We start from the raw sequence: 23,418 nt of genomic DNA, 5'->3' as shown, positions 1-23,418 counted from the left end.
CCATGTCTGAGAGGAAGACAGTGAGGAGAACAGTCAGGAGGGTAGTGATGACAGCTTGTAGGATTACTGGTCGTGCTAATGTTGTCTTGTGTTCGCATCTGCATGTGTGTTCTGTGTTCACCTCTGCATGTGTGTTCTGTGTTCACCTCTGCATGTGTGTTCTGTGTTCACCTCTGTGTGTTCTGTGCCGTGTGTCTGACAAATAAAGACCGGTTTATTTATTTCATTTTAAGGATGAGCACCAAGCAACATCTCCAGGTGCTCCTTTGAGAACCAGGGCAACAAAGTTATGTGCATCCCTGAATATAGATCAGGCCTTTTTACAGCAGATCCTGTGACAGATTCAAGTTCCAACAGAATCAGAATACTAGGAATGTGTTAAGATGAATACACATTAAGTGAATGTACAAATTAAGTGGTGTCTTGATGAATAAACACAGTAAATATATAATATATATATATAATGTAAGTATATTATCTTTTCAATTTACACACGGCATCTATTGCACGTCTGTCCGTCCTGGGAGAGGGATCCCTCCTCTGTTGCTCTCCCTGAGGTTTCTCCCATTTTCCCCTTTAAAACTGTGGGTTTTATCCGGAAGTTTTTCCTTGTACGATGTGAGGGTCTAAGGACAGAGGGTGTCATACTGATATTTTGTACAAACTGTGAAGTCCACTGAGACAAATGTAACATCTGTGATATTGGGCTATATAAATAAACATTGATTGATTGAGTAAGAGAAAATAAAAATAAATAATTAGTGCTAATATTCGTTAACTATTATAACAAATATATTACAAATAAAAAGGGTAAAATGAATACACTAAAAACACAACACAATATGTTTATCTACAAATGACACAAATATATATATATATATATGTCATTTTTTCCATAACTGGCTTCTGTTACTATCCAACAAGGGTGAAAACTGCAGGACAGCAGACCAAGATGCTGTTAATCTAAAGACAATGGAGAACCAGATACAGGAGGATTGGGGTCAATGACTAATCCTGAAACCCTCAAAGCTCTATGCTTACATGCATTTCTACGTGTTTCTACATTATCTGGGACAGTGTTTTCCATAAGTGGAACATTGATTTGTGGGGGACCCCAGGCAGGATTGAAGCATGTTTCTCTACTAATTCTGTATGGACATAATCTTCGTACGAATTAAGGCTGCACACAGGCCACACTTACAAGGAGCCATCAAACTTAGTGGACATTTGAACATTGCTGAAGGCTTTAACTACAAAAGGTAGTAACATTAAGTGAATAAGTTATTCATATACCGTTAAATGTTGGAAAATATTAAAAGTCTAAAAGCCTCTTTAATGTAAATTCAATCATACTGAGATCCATATGTTCAATATAGTTAGGCAGGGCCGGCCCTGGTTTTAAATATGTCATACATTAATTTTGATTGTGATTATTGCTGTGGCCATGCGCTGTCTGTTGTATGCACTCCTGTATCCTAGCGACGCAGGAATATACCATTTGAAGGCTATCAAGTTAACATAAAATAAACATATACTGTGCAATTGACATCTTGCTTAAATGTTCTGTATCTAGAAATATTTAATAAAGATAAAGAATATTCTTAATACACATGTAATGACTTAAGTGAGTAGATTTAGCTTTAATTATAACTGAAGAAATCCGGAGTTCCCTCTTCCAGTTGGAATTACGTGGCCCATTACACTTCCGCCAACAACAGCGGGTGAATGAAGAGGTACGTTTTGGGGTAGTTTTCATATTTAGTTTGAGCAAATGCATACATTTTGAATGCAGGTATTTTGTATATCCAGGTATAGTTGCATGCAGTTTTAAAGTAAATACGTCACTTTAACTCTTGACTGCTGTCTTGTTACGCGAACAAACCTGCCTGTGCTTCCGAATACACGATAGCGGTTGTGGGACCTGTAAAAGCCAACCGTTAGCCGCTAACGTGACAGTTAAATAAGCTATTCTCCTCCTTAAAGTTACATATACTGAAATAAATATTTAATATATATATTTGAGTTGCTTCAGGCTCTTAATTTTTTATGACAATTTTTTATGTGCATATCAAGCCTTCAGAGTCGAACAGGTGTAATGTGTTCTGTAGCTAATTATGCGTAATTATAATCAGCTGGTAACTCTTTATAGCTATGTCAGCCATTTTATTTTACAATAACTGGCGTTAGTTGTGGAACAATTGTAAGCCTATGCTAAATGTAAATTCCTCATCTTGTAAAGTTAACAAGAACAAATATATTCCACATATTACCATATATATATATATATATATATGCATGCATGCATGCCTACATACAGTATATTAATTTGATTTGACCCATAATAAATATTAATATATTGTAGGTGCCATTTTTTACATGTGCTCAGACTGTGTTATTTCTCTTTAAATAGTGAAAAACCATATGAATGACACATTTAATAGGTTAAGGGTTATACTACTTGATTAATTCATGAGACTGTAACTATTAACAATAATTCAAATATCACGTTTCTTCTGACAGATTGGATAACATGCATTACATTAATGATAGAGCTAATGTCATACAATTATGTATAGGTTTGGTTTTATATCTGATGTGTACTAATCCCCATTGGTTACAAACTCTATTCTCATTCTCTATTTTTACCATAACTTCTTAAAATGTCTACCATTTTTACTTGAGATTGTTCAGTTCTTTTCCACAGTGGATGGAGAACTTCATCCTGTATGAGGAGCTAGGGGCAGGAAGTAGCTCTGTTGTCTACAAAGGAAGAAGAAAGGGCAACCTGAACTATGTCGCTATCATCTGTGCCGACAAATCCAAGAGACCTGGGATCACTAACCATGTAGGATTGTGGTAGACATCTGTCACATTTCATTTCGTTTTTTAATTAGTACATAGGTTTATATAGTATTTTTTTTCCAGCCGAAATAACCATGACATCAATAAATGCAATTTTAACTTACTGTACTTACATTTCTTCTTACTATCTTACAATTATCTTACAATTAAAAAATGTTGAGCACTGTTATCATTTTTAAAAGGTTTTGCATTTTCTATCTATCAATCACATTTTAGCATTGCACTATAGAATATCTTGTATACATATGTCCTCTTTGTGTTCCATTAGGTACGTCTCAGCCAAGATCTGGATCATCCGAACATAGTTAGCTTCTATGAGTGGTATGAGACAAGCAACCACCTCTGGTTGGTGGTGGAGCTCTGCACAGGTCGGTAAATATTTCTGGCACATCTGATAGATAAGCACTCATGCACTATTGGATGAAATAAGTTACTTATTGTTGATTTTCAACGATCTCAACATGTGGAAAGAGAAGTGCATCCTCTAGCAGCTTTAAACGGATAAGATTTCACCGAAAATAGTTCATACTATGGTCCGGCAGTGGCTCAGTCAGTAGGGGCTTGGACTGTGAGCTCTGCCGTCGTGCCCTTGAGTGAGGCACCGGACATCCCCCCACTCCCATTGCTACCCGGGCGCTGTGCATTAGCTGCCCACTGCTCCTACTAAATGCAGAGGCCACATTTCTCTGTGTGTGCTGTGTGCTCTGCATGTGTGACCATTAAAGAGGGTTTCATCCCTCCGATTCTATCTATCTCTATATTTTTATAATCTGGTTTATTTGATTAACAATAAAATGTTCAAGTTTAGATTGTAAACTTGCATATACTTCATTCACCATGAAATGTCTTTATACATCTTGTAGTAGGTGTCAGTCTTGTTCTTTCTTGGTGTATTTGCCTATTTTACGGTTGCTCTCTTGTTTCTGTTTTTTCACTGATGTGTCTTATTTTCTCGATCTATTTGTCAGGTGGTTCCCTGGAGTCTATTATTGGTAGTGATGGATGTCTGTCAGAAGATGTGGTGAGGAGGTTTGGATGGGACTTGGTCAATGGACTGAAACACATCCATGAATTAGGAATAATTTACTCGAACTTGACCCCTGCTAAGGTCAGCATCTGCACTCATGTGTATGTAGGACTTAAAATACAACAGCAAATGTATGATCATTGAATAAAGTATCTCTCCTCATGTTACCCATAGATCCTGCTGGATGGTAGTGGCACTCTGAAGTTTGGTAACTTCTGTCTGTCCAAGGCAAATGGAGAAACACTTGAGGATTTCTTTACCTCAGTCTCTACATCTGAGGAGGCCAGGGAAGGAGATAGCAAGGATGTCTCTGACGACATGAGGGAAACATTACATGGTCAGATAACTTTTTTTATTTGTATTGCACATGCTAGCCAGTACATTAGCCAAGAAGAGTGCAAAGATGTACTATGTTGAATTGTAATTTGCATATGGCTAACTGATTTTAAGCTACACCAAGAATGAGTGGGTGAATATTTAGGGCAGGAGGCAAAGAAACAAGACCAATGGGATCAAGTAGCTGTTGCTGATACATGGTTATCATATTGAAACTACAAGCTGAGAAATTACAGAGAAATAGAACCAAATGAGAGATCAGTCTTCTAAAGAGGTCCACTTTTAAAGATATAGATTAGTCTTTACAATTTACCATGTGATGGCAAAGAATACGAAATATCATAATCATATACTCTATTTTTGCATAACATTCATTGTAAAATATCCTTTTTGCATGATAAGGCTGACAGTTTTTGCATTTCCCAATTACTGTATTTTTTTATATTTGTAGGTCTTCCAACTTACACAGCTCCAGAGGTTTTGCAGGGATCAGAAACAAATATGAGCTCTGATTTCTGGGCTCTCGGTTGTACACTCTACTACATGTATACTGGTACACACACACACACACACACATAAAACATAAACACACATATTTAGAATGACTATTTAAAATACACATAAATATCAATTCATTTCATCCTGTTTAAAACAATACCAACACCAACCTCAACATACTTTACAAGTGAGTGTTCTTTTCCAGGTAAACCTCCATTCTATTCGGAGAGCTACACGAAAATGACAGAGATGATTTTATGTCAGGAACCACCACCTCTCAGACAGACAGGTGATACTCCCTTTGTCATATAAAATCATATGCGGGTACACACATTGTGTGTTTAACACAATTGTTTTTATTATAGTGGATTCTATTACTGTATCTTCTCGGTGTTGTTTGTTACAGTGATTTCAGCCAGTCCTCCCAGTGAGGACTTCCAGAGTCTTCTGAAAGGCCTGCTCAACAAAAACTCTGATGAGAGGTCAAGCTTATGCACACACACACACACACACACACACACACACACACACACACACACACACACACACACACACACACACACACACACACACACACACACACACACACTTTTGTAGACTTACTTCAGTCTGCTACTTTTCATGCATGTTTTGATTAGTGTCACATTTCTGTGTTGTAATTTTAAGTTGTGTTGTTTTTTGTTTATTAGGATGGACTGGCCAGAGTTGCTTGACCACCCTTTCTGGGCACAAGTACTAATGGAGGAAGAGGGTGGAGAGGGAGAAGAGGAAGATGAGGAGGAAGAATTGGATCAGGAGGAAACAATTAGCTGTGAGGGGGTTGTTTCAACTAGCGTGAGGTGGGTTGATTAATATTATTTATATTTATTTTCAAGCATTCTACAGACATTTTGTCGCAACCATATTACTGCATTCAGATTTGCTTTGTCAAAGTATTTATGAGCACATACGTATAGGTAGAGGTAGAAGGAAAAACATAATGTACACCCACTTTAGTATCTTTTTATCCTTCTTATATAATGCAAGCGAGTCAACAGCACAACCCACAGCCTGCAGAATCAACATAACATTTAATCTAAAGTTAAATTCATAATTTTCCCTCAGCAGTTGTTAACCTGTTTTTTTCAATTCCTCCCCAGACACACAGGGACTTGTGCCCCTTTCCCTCCAGAACCTGCGGACAAGCTTCCAGACAGCCATTCTGATTCAGTCATCACCCAGCAAGCCCATAGGATCTCTAAGAAACTGAACTCTTTACAGATAACAACTGCAACAGCCTGCAGACCATCCGACAGAAGAACTGATTTCCAACAAGCTGTCAGACACACAACCTGTGGAGCCTCAAGGAACAGCAAGGGCTCGGAGAGAGGAAGAGAGGAGAAGGCAAAGACAGAAGATGACCCTGAGCTAACTGGGGCACAGCAGATGTGCCTCACACTGCAGCCTGATAAATCCTTCATACTAGGTAATACTATGTTTATGTGTTTAGATATGTGAGCTACCTGGCCACTAGGTTAGTAAGGCTTTTATTCCTGTACCACATATATATTTTATGTGTTTTGTTTCAATTATTGTAGTAATCTGGTTTTCTAGATAAGCCAATGTTGTTCCGTTCTATTATTTTCCCCTGAACTGCAAACATTTAAAACATTTCTGTGAGATTAGTCTGCTGTAGTTGTTGTTATGCAGATCCCCCCCTGTGTGGCCTTTACTAAGCATGATTCTCAGACATGTGTCCTCATGAATTGTTGTATATTTTTTGCTTCCTACTCTAGATAAGGTGTCAGAGCTCACGCCAAAGAGTGGTTTGGATGTGGACCACACTGGAGCCATTTTTCTGCTCAGGTATATCATTCAGTCCATCTGCCAGGGTTTGCCTGGGTTATGTCAGTCCCTACCTATTGTCTACCCGTTTGAACCAGTAATCTAATTAATGGCCCTCATTCATTGATTTTTCATGAAGAAAAGTGTGAAACTGAACTACTATTCAACAAGAAATAACAATGTTACTACCAGTGTAACTCTTACAGTATATCTATCCTTTGCCAAACTGTGCTTTACAAGGAATCAACTTAATGTACTTTGGTATATTCACTAGCAATAAGAAAACTGCCGTGTTCTTTTTAATGATCTCTATGTTGTTGTTCTTCTAGCTCCTGTGCCACCTCAAGGAGAAGCTGCAGTATCTCAGACCCTCCCAATCAGACCGCTGCACTTCAGGTTAATGCCAACACATTTTCTGATATCCGCAACATACCAACAAATAGCAGAGAGAATTGGTTCATGCTAATACTGCAACACAAGTAACTGTTAAATAGGAGAAAACACAATCACACTATTTCTATTTTTTCATTTATAAGTCCACATTTAAGGCATGTCATTGTCACCCCCTGCTTCCATCTGCTGTCTGCCCTGTAAGTCCCTCACTCCGGTCCTGCTGAGGTCGACTCACTTTCCTTTTGCCTTTTCCTAGGCTAGTACTGGTACTGAGATCACATCTGGTGTGAAAGCTCTTCTTCACACTGACTCTGATCTGACTGTCACCCAACTCCTGGACAACCCTAAGGTACAAACATTCAATATTATTAGACACAGGCTATTTCAGATTTTTACTTAAAATGCATCTATTTAACTTTCACTTTAAGAGTCATTGTGAGGAGCCTTTCCTTATAACCTCTTCTCACAATGCAATTGTAAATGTAAGGATAAACAATATAAAAAACCTTTATGTTTATGTATGAAGTAAGGAAATACCGACTTGGTGATTGTGATTTGATGATCAGACAGTCACTCTGTGTTTTTTTTTGTGCAGATTCTTAAAAGTCCTCCTGTGCGATTTGATCCCAAAAGCCTTTGTGTACCAGCATATTCAGGTACTGTATTAGGTTTGGTTTTAAATCCTTATTACATTTGATTGTATCAGTGTACTATATAAATGACATAGGATCTGTGGATTGTGTGTTCATTGGCCCCAATCTGTCTTGATGCTGACCTTTCCCACCCCACCTCCAGTTGAGAAGCTGCAGTCCCTGAGTGATGAAGAGTGGACTGTCCTCCTTTTACAGTTTTGTTCATCGCTTGAAGAACAGCACCCCTCCACTGCTCCATCTCCTCATTCCACAGCCACACGCTCCAGACTCAACCTGCTATGCTACCTCTGCTGTGTAGTTGGACACAAAGCTATTGCTAACAGACTGATAAACTCAAAACTGGTAAGAAGACACATATTGACTTTGGATCCCTGTTGAAATCAGCTGATGGGTTTTACAGGATCATTTTGCAGTTTTAGGGAATATATCAACCTATTTGACTACTTTTAAGACAGCAGTACTGCTACAAAAGATATGCTTGTGGTTGTGGTTCTTAACCTTGTTAGCCTTTCTTATTTTGTATCTCCTTCCTCCTACATTCAGCTTCCAGTATTGACTCAGCATTTACGACAAGCTCCCAACTGGGATGTGTAAGTACATTATGTATGTTTTTCTCTCTAAACCAGAAAGCATGATGGTCACCAAGCAGTAATGTTGGAGAAGTAGTTACTTTCAATTCACAGAATATACGAGAACTGAAATAACCGCATTGGTGGAGCTGAAACTCTGAAACCAAGGATGCAAGTGGACCTAACTTTGTTAGAATAGCTGCTGGCGGAAAAAGCACTGAGACGTTCAGTAGCAGCAAGAATAGCTTTTGGGCTGCACCAAAGTAACAAACATGAGGGCCAGAGAAGCATACCATTTATGATGTGTACTCACTCACTCTTCTTCTCTTTCTCCCTCTCCCTTTCTGAAAAAGTTCTATAAGAACTTGGTTTCCAAGTGACTTCTATTAATCAACAGATAACAAATCCTATGAAAGCTATAGCAAAATGAATGGTTACGAAAGTATTGTGCCTCTTTTATGTTCGTTTGAAGTTTCCTTACTATGATTTTCTCTTTTCAGGACCGTTTTCTATGCTAGTCCTGTGTTCATGGATTTTTTTTTACATCCTTCACAATTGTATTGTATTGTGTAATTGTACAAATAATGTTTTCCAGACGGAGCAAAGTTCTCAGAGTGATGGGTCTACTGGCTCTGCACTGTACTGAACTAAGAGAGGACAGCCCTGTTTCTGAGGTCTGGAATGCACACACACACACACACACACACACACACACACACACACACACACACACACACACACACACACACACACACACACACACACACACACACACACACACACACACACACACACACACACACACACCCCACAATCCTTTTAAAGAAAAGTGGTGAGAGATAATTATTATATAAATATATGAATTCCTAAATCCTGCAGTACTAGATTACGCCAAGAGGTGACAGTAAATACCAGCAGATGTAATGCAAATATGAATCTACTTTTATGCATAAGAACGTAAAACATACGAAAAGTAGTGCAATAATTCATACAGTATGTCAATTTGTTTCTTTTCATCTATAACCTAAACGTGTAACCGAAGATGGAGGCGAAAATCTGCCCTAAAACAAGATGTGGATGTGAATACCTGTTTAGTCCTGATTTACTTTGTCAAACTAGTGTGTACCAGCAGGTGGCATCAAAAACCTACAAAACAACATGTCTTTCATTAGATTCAAAGATACTGAAAATATCAGTCACTCACTCACTCACTCACTTTATGGCTTTTGCTTTTAGATTTCAATTTTGTGTTTAATTTACAATTTAAATATTCAACTGTTTACTATATAATTCTTCCAATATCCCCCCAATTGACTTTCTTTGTCCAAGTTATAACAATGATGCAGGTGAAACATTTGTTTTGGTTACACCTACATAAATCAAATTCAATTATAGTCAAACTAAATTTAACTTTAGTGTCAAATAGGTGATTTGCTATGTTGTGTTATATAAATAAATTGACTCGACTTGATTTAATTATTTTGATGTATATTAACTTAATATACCTGCAACTGAGTGTGTGTTACTATTACACATAACAATCAACAAAAGTGCCGTTAGGTAATAGGATACACTTGTCTGAACACACATTTCCCTAGACAGTTTCCCTAACCCTAATTCCCCTAGATGGATCATATACTTTTCTGAGCCCTCCATAAAACACACTCACACACACACACACACACACACACACACACACACACACATACTCACTCACTCACTCACTCACTCACTCACTCACTCACTCACTCACTCACTCACTCACTCACTCACTCACTCACTCACTCACTCACTCACTCACTCAAACTGAGCGGTGTTGAACTAATTCAACGTAAAAGCAGTTTTTTATGGAGGTGCCGTTATGATCATGTCATCCTTAACATCTTTTCTCTCTCGAATCCATTTTGTCCTTTTTCCATGGCTTATTTTTTGTTTTTGGTCTTTCTCCACTTGTTTTGACACTTTACTGCTACTCAGTCGTCACGGCGATTAACAAAATGGCCGTCTGTGGCGTACCAGGGTTTTTTCGGTGCACTTGTTGTTAAAGACAAATGGTGGAACATTTCTTCTTCCACCCCCCTTATCTCTCTAAAGCCACTGTAGGATGATAAATTGTTAAGGAAAGGACAAAGCTGTACATTTGTGCCATGTGTGTCTGTCCTTTTGTGTGTAAACCGGTGTGTCCGACTATGGACACAGCAGGGAGTGTGTGCTTGTGCGTGTGTGTATGTGTGTGGTTGGTTTGTTGTGGTTATGTGTGCTTGTAAGTGTGCATGGGCTCTTTTGAGAAATGTTTGTGTGCACACAGCAGGGGTCCTGTGTGTGTAGTTTTCTGTTTGTCTCTGTTCTTCTTCCCTATTTGTGTGTATGGGTGAGCGCAAATGTTCTGTGTTTGTGTGTATTCTTATGTTGTAGTATTCCTAGCAGATGACCACTAACATACCACATACTTTCATTTTTGTCAGTATGTGTGTGTGTGTGTTTAGTCACAGCAGGGGTTCTCCTGCTGCAGTCCTACTGATTGGAGTGTCAGGGCTGGGCTTAGTTACCATGGTAACTGCTATATGCTCCGACCCCCCCCTTCAAACACGAGTGCATGTGCACACACACACACACACAGACACACACACACCCACACACACACACACACACATTAAAAACACCTGTTTGTCTCTATTTCTGTCTCACTATCTACTGTCTGTCTCCCTCTTCCCTCTCTCTTTAATCTGTCTGTCTTCTTACTCTCTTCAAAAATAATGAAATGAGAGAAAAAAAATCTTGGATAATGTCACTAACGAAAGCTTGCTACGTTCTGTATGCCACATAGAGAAGCTGTCCTTTTAAAACCAAATATATATTATCATATTCCCCTTCACTTATCATCCCTAAAAGTTTAGCCGATGAAGCTTCCACTGTGCGGGGTGTTTCTTGGGGATATAGAGTCTTAATGCATTTTAAAGCTCTCTGCAATCTCTAGGAACACACATTCACAGGCCATTGGATCCAGGAAGACACCACTTTATTCTGTATGTGAATATTGCATATACAGTAAAGGTTGGGTTCAAACCACTTGTTTTGACAACTAATGAATGAAAGTAATGTCAATCCATTCAAAACCAACAGTACATAATAGATTGATAGGTTTATTGTCAAACAGAAATGATGCAATATTGTTTCCTGGAGCTAATTGGTGTAGCGTTTCCCTGTACTCATCTATGCTAAACATCTACTCAATTAAGCGGTTCATCCTTAACAAAACTGTTTAACACGATAACTTTATTTACTATTTATATTTGAGCCAAGCATTGGTTGTCTTGTTTTAAAATATGACACACCATTTGTCATAGCTGCCATGGGTCACATCGGACAGCACATTTATACATTTTGCAAATATATATATTAGGAAATCTCTGTAAAAATCTGGTATGTACATTTAGAATGTTAAGCAAATTAAAGTGGAACACCCGGTACTTATGCATCTGAATGTAATATTGCAACCTAGCTTTATCTGTGTGTGTGTGTGTGTGTGTGTGTGTGTGTGTGTGTGTGTGTGTGTGTGTGTGTGTGTGTGTGTGTGTGTGTGTGTGTGTGTGTGTGTGTGTGTGTGTGTGTGTGTGTGTGTGTGTGTGTGTGTGTGTGTGTGTGTGTGTGTGGTGTGTGTGTGTGTGTGTGTGTTGTGTGTGTGTGTGTGTGTGTGTGGTGTGTGTGTGTGTGTGTGTTGTGTGTGTGTGTGTGGTGTGTGTGTGTGTGTGTGTGTGTGTGTGTGTTGTGTGTGTGTGTGTGTGTGTGTGTGTGTGTGTGTGTGTGTGTGTGTGTGTGTGTGTGTGTGTGTGTGTGTGTGTGTGTGTGTGTGTGTGTGTGTGTGTGTGTGGGGACATATTTGTATTCTCCATGCCACTGTATGAGTTGTTTATGCATATTAATGAAGTGCACATGTTTGTTTTCTTGTGAGCAGTATTTCAGTTGATGCTGAGATAATGATAATGTGTTATTCGAGGGAATACATTCTTCCATTTGCTTGTGCTGTTTTCTTTTTCACTCTGGCCCGTCGCACAGGGTAGCCTTTCAGCACCCTCTGCCTAAGAGCAGCTGCGTGACCAGTTTCAAACAAACATCACAGTAGCTCTGCTCCCCACGCAGCCATTTATGCTATTAGCGGGTTTAGCTCAGGAAGAGGTTAAGGGAGAAGGTCAGAGAGCAATAATGTGAGAAAGAGGCAGAAGACCAGGAGCAGTATCGTGACAGCACATGAACACTACCATTCACAAACTTGGTTAGAAGGGAGACAATATGCTATGAGTTTATACATACATTTAAATGAGGCCAAAGGAAATAAAGGAGCTGTTCAAGTCTCAAAGTGTAATGTTTAGACCTGTGGCAACATGATACTGTACCATGCTCACTGAGCATACACCCTGGATCTCAGGCAGAAATAAAGGGAAAGAATATGCTTGTTACACAGACTCTTACCACTTCTCACCCTACAACGAGTAGAGGGAGAGAAGGGGAAGCAACAGAGTGTGAAAAAGGATGTATAGGTGAGAGAAAGAGTGAGCGATATTATGTGATACATACATAGAGGGCAATTCAAAGTAAAGCAGGAAGAGACAGCACACAAGTAGAGCGAAAAACAAGACAGGAAGGGAGAACAGAGAGGGATGGAAAAAGTAGAGAAGAGAGATGGAGGAGTGAGGCAGAACTTGCATCAGATCACAGAGGAGGGAGGCTGGCAGTAATGCTAATGCCAGCAAGCAAGGCTGTCTCTGCATATACTTAACTCCGAGTGTGGTGTGCATTTCTTCCAAGTGCATATGATTGCATCAATTTGTGTACCGAGTTGTTTGTGCATATATTTAATGTACATGTGTTTGTGTATCCATGCATTATTGTGTGTCCCTTACCCTTTTATTTTGGTGCACGTGTGTATGCTTTCTATAGGTTTTCAGTGATTTTGTTGTTGCTATTACCTAGCACACATATATATATATATATATATATATATATATGTCTCTCCTACTTTCACCTCATTACCAATCCTTTTCCCCTCTTTTATATTTGACCTAGATATTGTTTTTTTCTATTTTCCTTTTGTCTGTGTTGTATGCATTTCATCCTCCCTTTTCTCACTCTTCCCTCTCCTACTCCTACATGACCCGTTCTGCTTTACCCACTCTTTAGTTTTCTCTGTTTTAGTTGTATACATAACAAAAGTTTCATCCCCAATATTTTAAGTAAAATTGTATATTTGTTGTCAAACTACTCATCATTGAATAATGATGAGTAGTTTCCTACAGTTGTTGCATGGTCAGGTCTACTTTTTTAGTTTTAAGGTAAAGTTAGCCATAGTCAAGCATGGATATGATTTTAAGCAAATATCTTCTATCCTCAGTTCTATGTCAGTTGATCCACATTTTGTTTGAAAGTGAGAATGCTGTCTAGACAAATCCACAGGTATTCACAGGATTGCACAATTATAATGTCAGTATCATGAAGTGTTTGTATCGCAGGGCGATGCAAACATGGAAATATGCGTTCTTGGGAAAATAACACATTTTATCTTGTCAGCATCCAGTGCAAACTTTATGCAAAGATCATGCACATATCTATGAAGAGTGCACAATGTAATTATACTTTTGCAAACTGATGTTAGAAGCAAATAATTTAGAGAGCTGCTGATTTAACTTTTTTTCTTTCAAAAATATAAGTGCTAATGAAACGATGTGTGTTCTCTGTTTCCAGGCTGTGTCCACACTGACAGACCTGTTGAGAGATAACCTGAGGAATGATAAAATAAAGCAGTTCCTGCTGCCGCCACTCGGGGAGATCCTCTACCTCATCGCCTCTCAGGTAGGCTTCATCACAGAAGCCAGTATAAGAGACAGATATAATGCAGCTTATTGATTTAAAGGGAACACACTGTATACGTGAGAAATAGATGTACATGACTTGCATGCATGTAGTCCAAGGGCAAAGATTGCAATATGTAGTTCCATGGCTCATTACAACTTCCTTCTTTTCCTTTCTGTGGCTTCTGTAACAGTTATTAACACATTGTGCCAAATATTTGTATAAGTATTAGATGTTATCATCAGTCTAGTTAGTGTTTTCAATATGACAGTTGGACATTAAGATGGAATCTATCCTATAATATGACAGGGGCATTACATTTCAAGGTTCAAGGTTCTTTATTTGTCATACGAACATAGCTACAGAGTAGTTATTTACCTCAGATTCTCAGTACTTTCCATTGCTTAGACCTACACAGATAATTAAATAATAAGAACAATGCATTCAATTAATTGAAATATTCATATTTACATGTTTTGAGAAATACAATGAATACATTCAAAACACGATCAAAACACATTTTCTTATAACTTCGGTGAGAAAGACCAATCTCCAGTGAAATGAATGAAACTGAATGCTCTGTCATTAGGTAATGGAGTTTAAATGTACATGCTGACTAAATAGAATTATAAGTGAATTGACCCCCAGCCCTGAAAATTACAGGAGAAAGAGTGAAGGAGGCCTCGTTTGACTTCATTAGAAAAAGGTGATCCCAATTTATTTCTAGTTAACCTCAATCAAGCCAGGCGAGTTGATTAAGGGTAAGATTTTTATTTACAAGACTGACGGATAACCTTCAAAAATCGATCACCCCGCCTGATTACACTTATTACTCTCCTGAAGCCACAAGGAATCTCATCAGTGTCTGTAGAAGCTCTTGATACATTGACTTTTCTCCTCCTGCAGGAGCTTGTGTTTTCCATGGATGCGTGTGCGCTTTAATTAACTGATTCCTGTAGCCCCTCTTAGAGTTCAGGGTCAGTTGTTAATAGCAATTAAAAAAAATAATAATAATCTCGGGCACTTGGTTATATACAGTACTCAAGTTGTACAAATAAATCAGGAGGGATGGTGGATTTTATCATATGGGGACATCATTTGTGCTGATAACCCGCCGAGGGTGGGAGACCTACCAGCATAAAGATCATTATTATACTCCTAAAACAACATGCATGTTATGGATGTTCAGATACTCCTTTCATTGCTCTTGACCAAGGCACCTCAGAATTAGAGTCGGTCTCCGGGCTGCCATGGCACCACTAACATTTAGGGTCAAATGCAGAGGACAATTAGTGCCAAATCTTTTTTTCACTTTAATTTAAAGGGGGGGAGGGGATACAAAAATGTGGTTATAATGGACGTCTATGGTACAAATCTTGTAGGTTAACAGTCCCTCATTTATTATTCAGATGGATCAACTGATTATACTAATAATAAAGTCAAAATAGTTTTTAGAATATTGAATTATAGTGTATTTTTTCAAAAAAGCAATTACTGGTATACGATCAAAACTGGTATCTAAAGGGTTACATTTGTATCGTAATTAATTAAATCATTATGTAAATTCTTCATGAAAAAATTGAGGAAAAAAATTAGAAAAATATTGATCCGTCATCATTTTATTGCAGTTCAAATACAAATATTTTATGTTAACATTCCCAATGTTACTTTTTTTTAACAGGGCATTAAGTGCAAATTGAAATTGTTTACAAAATATGAAAATATATGAAAAGATTATACAGATAATACCAAATAGGACCAATGTTGTCAATGGCTGCCTACTCCACTTTCCCCCATCTCATAGAAGTTTACAAAGATTTTCATAATCATGCTTTTTGGTCTCAATTTTTTTTCTGGCTCTTGCTTTCGGATTGTTAGCTAAGCAATGGCTTTGAAGCCAAGTCTTGACATATACCTCTGGTCTGAACTTGTTCAGTGGAGGGCCAACACACTTGATGAAAAGCAAGGCTGACATGCTTTTTACCTCCAGGGAGCTTCTAGTTGTGGTTAAAATGTTCATCTGACTAAACCCACGTTCACACTCAGCTGTGGAGATGACCAGAGTGTTCACTGCTTGAAGGAGGGGTTTCAGCTCTTCTGGTGCTGGTGGTATCATTTCAGCAACAGTTTTGAGTCTTACCAGCTAGCTAACACGAGAGAAAAACGTAGCTAAACTCCAAACTAAGTTGTTATTGCTGCTTATGTCCATAGATTCCACCTTTGGTGAATAAAGTAGTGAGTAATGACTAAGATTACTGATTCTTGATTTACCTGAAATGTTATTTTTAGTATTTTTAAATATGAAGTCCCTCAGATCGCGTTGTCCCCCTGCAGACCCGGCGTCATGGGCGGGCCCCATGGGGCCGGGCCCGCCCATCCAGGATTTGGGCCCGCCCATCCAGGATTTGGGCCCGCCCATCCAGGATTTGGGCCCGCTGTTTTAATCAGGGCTGAATACAACATTTTAATTGTTTTATTATTATGTTCAGTGGCGGCGCCAGAGTATACTGGGGTAGGCTACAGCCATACCAAGAAATGGCTTAGCCCCACCATGAAAAATGATTTTAAAGTAAGCTAAATAAAGTCCGCCAACTCGCGCGGAGTAAATTGCACAGACAGCAGTAAATACCGAAGACTAGAAACGGTTTTGAAAACTTTTGTCACGTAGTGATCGTCTTCTCAATAGAACATCTTTGATAATGTCTTCTGGCCAATCAGAATCACGATAACGACGTGGTGTTGATGCAGGAAGTCCCGACGGAGAATACTTTTGCTGTAGTACATCTCTATATACATCGATACAACATTACGTGTTGATAGAAATCATCACATAATGAAATAAGACCCCACGGTTTGATGATTGATAGGTGTGTGGGCTGTCTTTCATTTTGACACACAGAACAAAGGGGGCTATCCACCCTTATCCACAATGTAAAGTAATTCACAGCCTCTTCCCTCTCCTCTTCTGTGAGGAGCAGCAGGTTCAGCTTTCAGAACAAAGTAACACAAAACTAAAATGGCATTCATGTCGTGTAGTAATAGATGTATTTATTTGTCTTCTCAAGAGAGTACCAGAATGTGTATTTTATGTTAGTATTTCAAAAAATCTACTGGGGGAGAATCCCCCCAGACCCCCCTGCAGGGGTTGGGTTTTCAGCATGTCAGCTCTTTCACCTGTGGGGAAATTGCAGGATTGGCTCCAGGTCGCCCTTTTTATTTACTACAAGACAAATGTGTCTTTTTATTTCATACAGTTCAATTTGGATTGAGACAGGGAAATAATCTAAACCTCACGCGTTTCACTGTCAAGGGGAGCGTGTATGTAATTACATTGCAAATACTGACTTGAGCCCCACCATGCACTGTATGGGTTAGCCCTACCATAGATTACCCAACAAAAACACTCGGGAGCCGCCACTGATTATGTTTATTGTTGTTATTTGTAGGGCTTTGTCCTAATATTTATTTTTGTTTTAAACTATGTTGAAAGATTAGTTTAATATCATTTTTTAAATTTTGCTATGAAATTCTGAATGAAAGGCTGCGCGCGAGACTGGTGTTTCGCTGGGTTGAGTCGTGTGGGTTTTTGAGTGAGATGCGGCACAGCAGCCTGTCAGTTTACTCTTGCTAGGTTAGTTTGGCTATTATCATTTATATTTATCTGCAACAATGGATATCAGGAAGTGGTTCACACTTATACACTTGAAAGGAATATGGCAACTCAGCGCCAGATGCAGGCACATTAGAAGACATCAGTTACGTTACCAACGAGCTAGCAAGCCAGCCAGGGACAAGGGAGGCTGGCAATCAATTATATTTTGAAGAGAAATTGACTCTCAAGCCGGCTCTACAAATGTGCCACAAAACCAACCAATGGATGTAGCCTAAAATAAGACCGTCAACAGCCTTATGGCAACCTAACCACCCCCACCCCCTTGACAAATCTCGAGATTTCCCGGGAAATGTAAGTTTCGGGGTGGGCCCGCCCTGGTAAATCAAATGCCCGCCCAGAGACGTATGTCTGCCGCCGGGTCTGTCCCCCTGGTCGCTTGGCCATTGTGATGACCGTTACCTGCGCTTCTGGCATCGATCAAACAGGCGCATCACGGCGCTCTGGCGCCCTCTAGGGCACTCGCATAGTATAGCGTCAGTGACTTGGTAAAAATGTCATTGCGTGTGTGCGTGCTCCCTCGCTCACAGTATTTTACTCAAAATGCGTAAAATTAATGTTGAAATAGCAGTAATACCAGTGCCACGTTCATTGATAAAATTACATAAGGGATGGAAAGGGGGGATGGCAGTTTTAGAAGGGGGATGATTTTGACCGTTTTTATTTCAGGGGGGATGCCATCCCCCCTCATCCCCCCTCATCCCCCCTCAACTCGAGTACTGGTTATATAGTAAGAAAAGGCAAATTAGAGATATAGGATATTGAAAAGATAAACTGAAAAGGTTTTTCTTCTGTCAAATGTTTTAGCATAATGGGGCTGGTGTTGTTTGTAATGTGAGGTTTTAGGGGGACAAAGTACACTTGATTTGAACCATTGTTTTCCTTTTACATCAGAAACAAACAGCATTATTTTGCTTAAAAAAACATCCAAAATGCATGAACCATAGGCCAAAAAACGATTATGTTTTTCTCTTAGTCCCGTCCAATACGTCTGTCATACAATCATAACGTGTACAGAAAGTGGCAACTGAAGCACAAAGGAGCTCACAATATCTATTTTAAATAGATAGTAGTAGATGCTTTTACTTGGTAAGATATATCTAAAATATAGACATAGACTCACCTCTTATTATATTGATGATATGCTGCCAATAAATGCCAATGGTAGAGCTCTAAGAACAATATTTGGCTATTTATATTACTGCTATGACCTATATATATTTTATATATTAGAGTCCCTAAAAACTTTGATATGCTTTTTTCAGTAAGAATGATTTGCTGTAGTTCTTTCTAGGTTTCCATTTTTTTTTTAAATGTTGAATTGGAACTTGGAGCTTGGAGAACGCTGAGTGCAAGCTTCTTGTGTGAAGCGATGGCAGTCATTAGAGTCTAATAGAACCTTCTTGATGTAAGGTAACCTGCTTGTCTTCTTTGGATTGAGGATTGGATTTGATGTGTTTTTCAGTCGATGATTAGCACAGCCTTTAGTGCTGTGTGGGCTTCTAATGGCTCTTAAAACCCCAGTAGTTATTGAGTCTTTTAAGAGTCCCCTGGTGTAAGGGCAGGTTGGCAGATCTGGTGGGTCTTCTGGTCAATGTCAATGATCAGCTGCAATGCTGCATTTATTCTCAAGGTTAGATCTAATGTACGTACAACCACAGAAGCATAAACTTTTATTGGACTTTGGACTAACTGCTTCAAGGTTGAAACACAAAGTTTTCGGACTATTCCCACATGGTGGGAGCAGTGTGGTGAGGTGAAAACTCTTCTTAAAATCGTGCATGACCTCAAACCACCAGAAATAGTTCACTGAAATAGTACATAACCACAGAAAACACCATTAATGATCAGACTGATTAATTTTCTGATGCAGCATGTTTTGATGTGAGTAAAGTGGCAATGGTCCTTTAGTGTCCCCAGGTAAAGTCAGCCGCTTTGCTCCTCTTTTCTACTGCAGCACCAGTCAATGACAATGATTAGCTTTGGTATAGCCTCCAGTCCTGTCTTATTCCTCAAGGTGAGCTATAGCCTAGAGCAGAGAACAGTGTGTATGTAATGTTACGGGGCATTGTTAAATGATGGTTGAAATGATCAGATTTGATCTGAAATATAATACAGCACTGTTATGACAGTTTAGATACCGTATTTAGTTAAATAAGTACATACTTCCTGGATGATCTAATGAACAAGACTCAATCCACAATAAGATCATTGACAACAATTTGAATAATTATTTGAATAATTCATTAAGTAAAACTGACACACTGTTGTGTTGAATTTGAGGATATTCTACTTTTCCGAGTTCCAATAAATTGTAAATTAAACATATTTTTGTTTAGGATTACAGGTTGGAAAAAGAAAGCAATCGCATTGGCCGTGGGGAATTTGTGATGGGCATATTTAGAGATATTGTAGACTAAGATATCAATAGATTTGTTTCTCAAAGCATTAGATGAGGCAACATTTGAAAGTGAAAATACTTTTTATTTACAGCCTTGTCGACTTTAAATTAAAAAACTTTCATTAGTATATTTAAATGTGTTCTCCCTGTGATGTGATTGTTTACTCAAACAAGACAAATTAAAGAAAACATTATGTAAAATACTAAAACATAATATATTTCTAAGTAAAATATCAATATGTTACAGAACAGAAAGCCATTGAATTTGAATGGTATTGAAAGCAGGTTCACACACAGACATGGTAATCAGGAAGTCATGGCTCCTCTTGCTCCCTTCTCCTACTTGACCCTGTCTTGCCCTTTTCTTCACTTTGCTCTACTTCTCTGCATCTCCTCCATATAATATCTCTGCCTTCCTCCCACTCCCACTCTACTCCTCCACTGCCCCATGCCCCCCCAATCTGTACCCCCTCCTCCTATTTCCTCTCACCCTTTCTCTCTGTCTTCTCAATGTCTCTCTATCAGGAGGAGAAGAGAGGCTCCCCAGAGGGACTGTGGTTCGTTCCCGCTGCCGCCTACACTGGCTTAATGAGGAGCCTGCGGGAAGGGGTGAGTGTCTCTGTGTATGTCTGCGTGTGTCTGTTTTTGTGTCTGTGCCTGTGTAGCTGTGACTAAGTCTCTCTCACTGTGTGTGCCTGCCAGTGTGTGTGTGCGAGTGTGTGGCAGGGGATCCCTGTGAACAGTAATGATGAGGCAGCTGTGGGGGCCTAAAGCGTTGTTTGCCAGCTGCAAGTCAAGGGCATGCAGAGCAGTCACACACACACATGCATGCACACACACTCGTACCTGCATCAAACACAGCCCTTTACTGCTCAGCAGCCTGACCTCAGCAGCAATTAGGACCCTCCAGATACACACATACAGTAGATGGAGCAGAAACACAAGCAGAAATATGGATAGCTCTTTCCCTGTTGCTGGCTTACCTGCTATATTTCTTTGAACTCTTCTCTATATCCTCTCCTTTTCTATTTAATTATACTTTCCATTTCATATTAGTTTGTCATTATTCTATAAAATTACATATATGTCTGCAGTGATAAAACTGTGTTCTATGTTGGCATCAAGCTTTTGACAATTCTGACTCCGCCCTCTTTGCAATCAGAGGGCCCACAGCAGGAAGTTACACGTTTATTTTACATCTTTTAATTACACTTTTCTTCAGATGTTTCCCTTCATTCTGCTTATATTTACATTTCAACGTAATTAGTAGTTATTTTGATTTGAATCCTCTGCTTCTTAACATCAACACGCTGTGCCTCCTTAATAAAATGTAAGTGCAAGAAATATTTTTAGGATTGCATAGTTTTTGTTGTGCTTGCTCTAATTTGTGTATCACATGTTAAACAGCCAAGTGATTCCATAACAAAGCTTTTGTAGTCTTCTTACATAGTGGACCAACGCAGCTGAATAAGGAGAATTCTGTTGGGTGGTAAGACTGATAGATATAGTGAACAGGTGGAGGGAGAGACGGAAGATGCATGTCGTTTTGTCTGTCACAGGCAGAAGTGGTCTTCCTGTTGTGGCCCGCCATAGCAGAATGAATACAGATGAAACTCTGGTCTACACAGTTGTCAGCTAGTACCTACTGTTGCTTCATTACCAGCGGGAGAGATGAACAGCAGGGGTGTGTGTGAGTGTGTGACAGGAGCAGGGAGAGGGGTTGAGGGGAGGAGAAAGGAGGTTGACTTACTTATCATTATTGAGCTGTGAGAGAAGGCTGACGGACACACACACACACACACACACACACACACACACACACACACACACACACACACACACACACACACACACACACACTCAGCCTTAGAGACCAGACACTCATCCCCAGACCCAACCTGCCTCCCTCCTCTCCCTCTCTCCTTCCTGTCTCTCTTTTCCCCTCTCCCTGACTGGCTGTTGTTCCTGTTGTGTATTTGCTATTATATTACAGACCAGTCTCAATAGTCTAACTTTGTCTCATGGGAGTTGCATTATCTGGAATTAACAAGGTGGTCACACTATACCATAGTGTATCATACGTCTATAGAGAGCCGTATATACAAACTGTTGAGATATAACTATATCATTGCTGATACAGAAATGCCATTTGTGAATCATTTTAGAAATATAGGAAAACTTGATGTCTCAGGGGGGCGACCAAACCATCCTTCATCCCAGTCAATGTATTACTTAGCATAGGAATGGTTGCTATCATTGTTTTTTTTGCCATGTTAGCGTTTAGCTTGCCAACAACAGTACCTGAGGCTCAACCGGACGATAGGAGGAAAATATAAAATAACGTCGTTTTATATCAAATGACAATATTACTTGCAATCAACAAATGTACTCGGTTGTGCCATTCTACTGCTTTCATTGTACTGCTTAAATACAAAATATACTTTTGAATTAAAATGATGAATGATAGTGACATTTTAAGTGCAGTTTTTTACTGATACTCTTTCAACTACATAAAACTAAAATACCTGAGTGCCATATCGCAGCTTATTCCGTTTGTGTTCAACGCAAGTTGACATTGCACTTAAATGATAAAAGGCTGAAATAATGTACAATCTACCTCAAGCACTTGCCCTGAAACTATTCAATGTACTACCTATTTCACAAAGATCTACAAATCAATAACTCTGTGCAACTCACTGACATGGACAGCTGTGTTATGCAAGTTAATGCAATCTGCTTTTTGCCGTCCCCTGTCCCCTGAAAATGAGCAATGCCGGTGCAATGGCAGAACATCTCAACTTGAAAATGGAATTTGTGTTTTAGTGCCTAAGGTGCAACACAAATGTTTATAAAAGAATGTCTCTGGTTGAAGAACACATGATTATTCTGTGCCCCGTTACTCGTGAAACCAAACATTTCCCCGTACAATGTCTCAAGACCTGGTCAATACTGAATACATCTGATTTTGGCATTTTAGTTTTCACTGATTGTATTTGAAAACAGACAATATGATATCAAACGGCGTCTTTCAGGAGACATGGTGTTACAGTCACTGTAACTAGCTGTAAAATGTCTGTCAGCAAACCTTTTAGTTTCTGAATTCTTTGCTGTTTGGCTCATCTTCCTCGTCGTCTTCCTCTCTTGACCTGTTCTTGGAGGGCTCTGACGTCAGATCTTCCTCAGCATCGCTGTCACAGGCCCAGTTCCGGTCACTTTCGATGTCAGAAATGGCGTCAAATAGTGCCAGTGAGCAGTTGGGGGTTCGGTGCCTTGCTCTTGGGCACCTTGGCAGGGCCTAGGAGGTGAACTTTTAACTCTCCAGCTACCTATTTATTTTT

General features: G+C 39.3%; 1 protein-coding gene across 7 annotated transcripts in view; it reads left to right on the top strand.

Moving 5' to 3' along the window:
• The first annotated feature begins 1,667 nt into the window (after positions 1–1,667).
• Positions 1,668–23,418, top strand: part of ulk4 (unc-51 like kinase 4) — a 101,127-nt gene continuing 79,376 nt past the window's right edge. For 4 of the 7 annotated variants that reach the window (XR_004568216.1, XM_034207667.1, XM_034207668.1 and 1 more), the window contains exons 1-19: positions 1,713–1,733; positions 2,692–2,845; positions 3,131–3,230; positions 3,831–3,970; positions 4,064–4,226; positions 4,677–4,778; positions 4,929–5,012; positions 5,130–5,205; positions 5,413–5,562; positions 5,863–6,188; positions 6,499–6,568; positions 6,877–6,943; positions 7,197–7,289; positions 7,536–7,596; positions 7,736–7,935; positions 8,137–8,183; positions 8,758–8,836; positions 13,902–14,009; positions 20,606–20,689. Coding sequence is in view for 6 of the 7 variants with exons in the window: in XM_034207667.1 (XP_034063558.1) it covers positions 1,726–1,733; positions 2,692–2,845; positions 3,131–3,230; positions 3,831–3,970; positions 4,064–4,226; positions 4,677–4,778; positions 4,929–5,012; positions 5,130–5,205; positions 5,413–5,562; positions 5,863–6,188; positions 6,499–6,568; positions 6,877–6,943; positions 7,197–7,289; positions 7,536–7,596; positions 7,736–7,935; positions 8,137–8,183; positions 8,758–8,836; positions 13,902–14,009; positions 20,606–20,689 (2,112 nt within the window). In the remaining variant the exon portion in view is untranslated. Of the gene's footprint in view, positions 1,734–2,691; positions 2,846–3,130; positions 3,235–3,830; positions 3,971–4,063; positions 4,227–4,676; positions 4,779–4,928; positions 5,013–5,129; positions 5,206–5,412; positions 5,563–5,862; positions 6,189–6,498; positions 6,569–6,876; positions 6,944–7,196; positions 7,290–7,535; positions 7,597–7,735; positions 7,936–8,136; positions 8,184–8,757; positions 8,837–13,901; positions 14,010–20,605; positions 20,690–23,418 lie in introns of those variants that run through there. The other 3 variants (XM_034207669.1, XM_034207670.1, XM_034207672.1) reach the window with 3 other exon arrangements.

This window comes from Gymnodraco acuticeps, unplaced genomic scaffold, assembly GCF_902827175.1.
Source record: "Gymnodraco acuticeps unplaced genomic scaffold, fGymAcu1.1, whole genome shotgun sequence".
In the NCBI taxonomy this organism is placed as follows: domain Eukaryota; kingdom Metazoa; phylum Chordata; class Actinopteri; order Perciformes; family Bathydraconidae; genus Gymnodraco; species Gymnodraco acuticeps.
The sequence above is the reverse complement of the archived record's forward strand: the minus strand, read 5'-3'. Positions and strand labels throughout refer to the sequence as shown.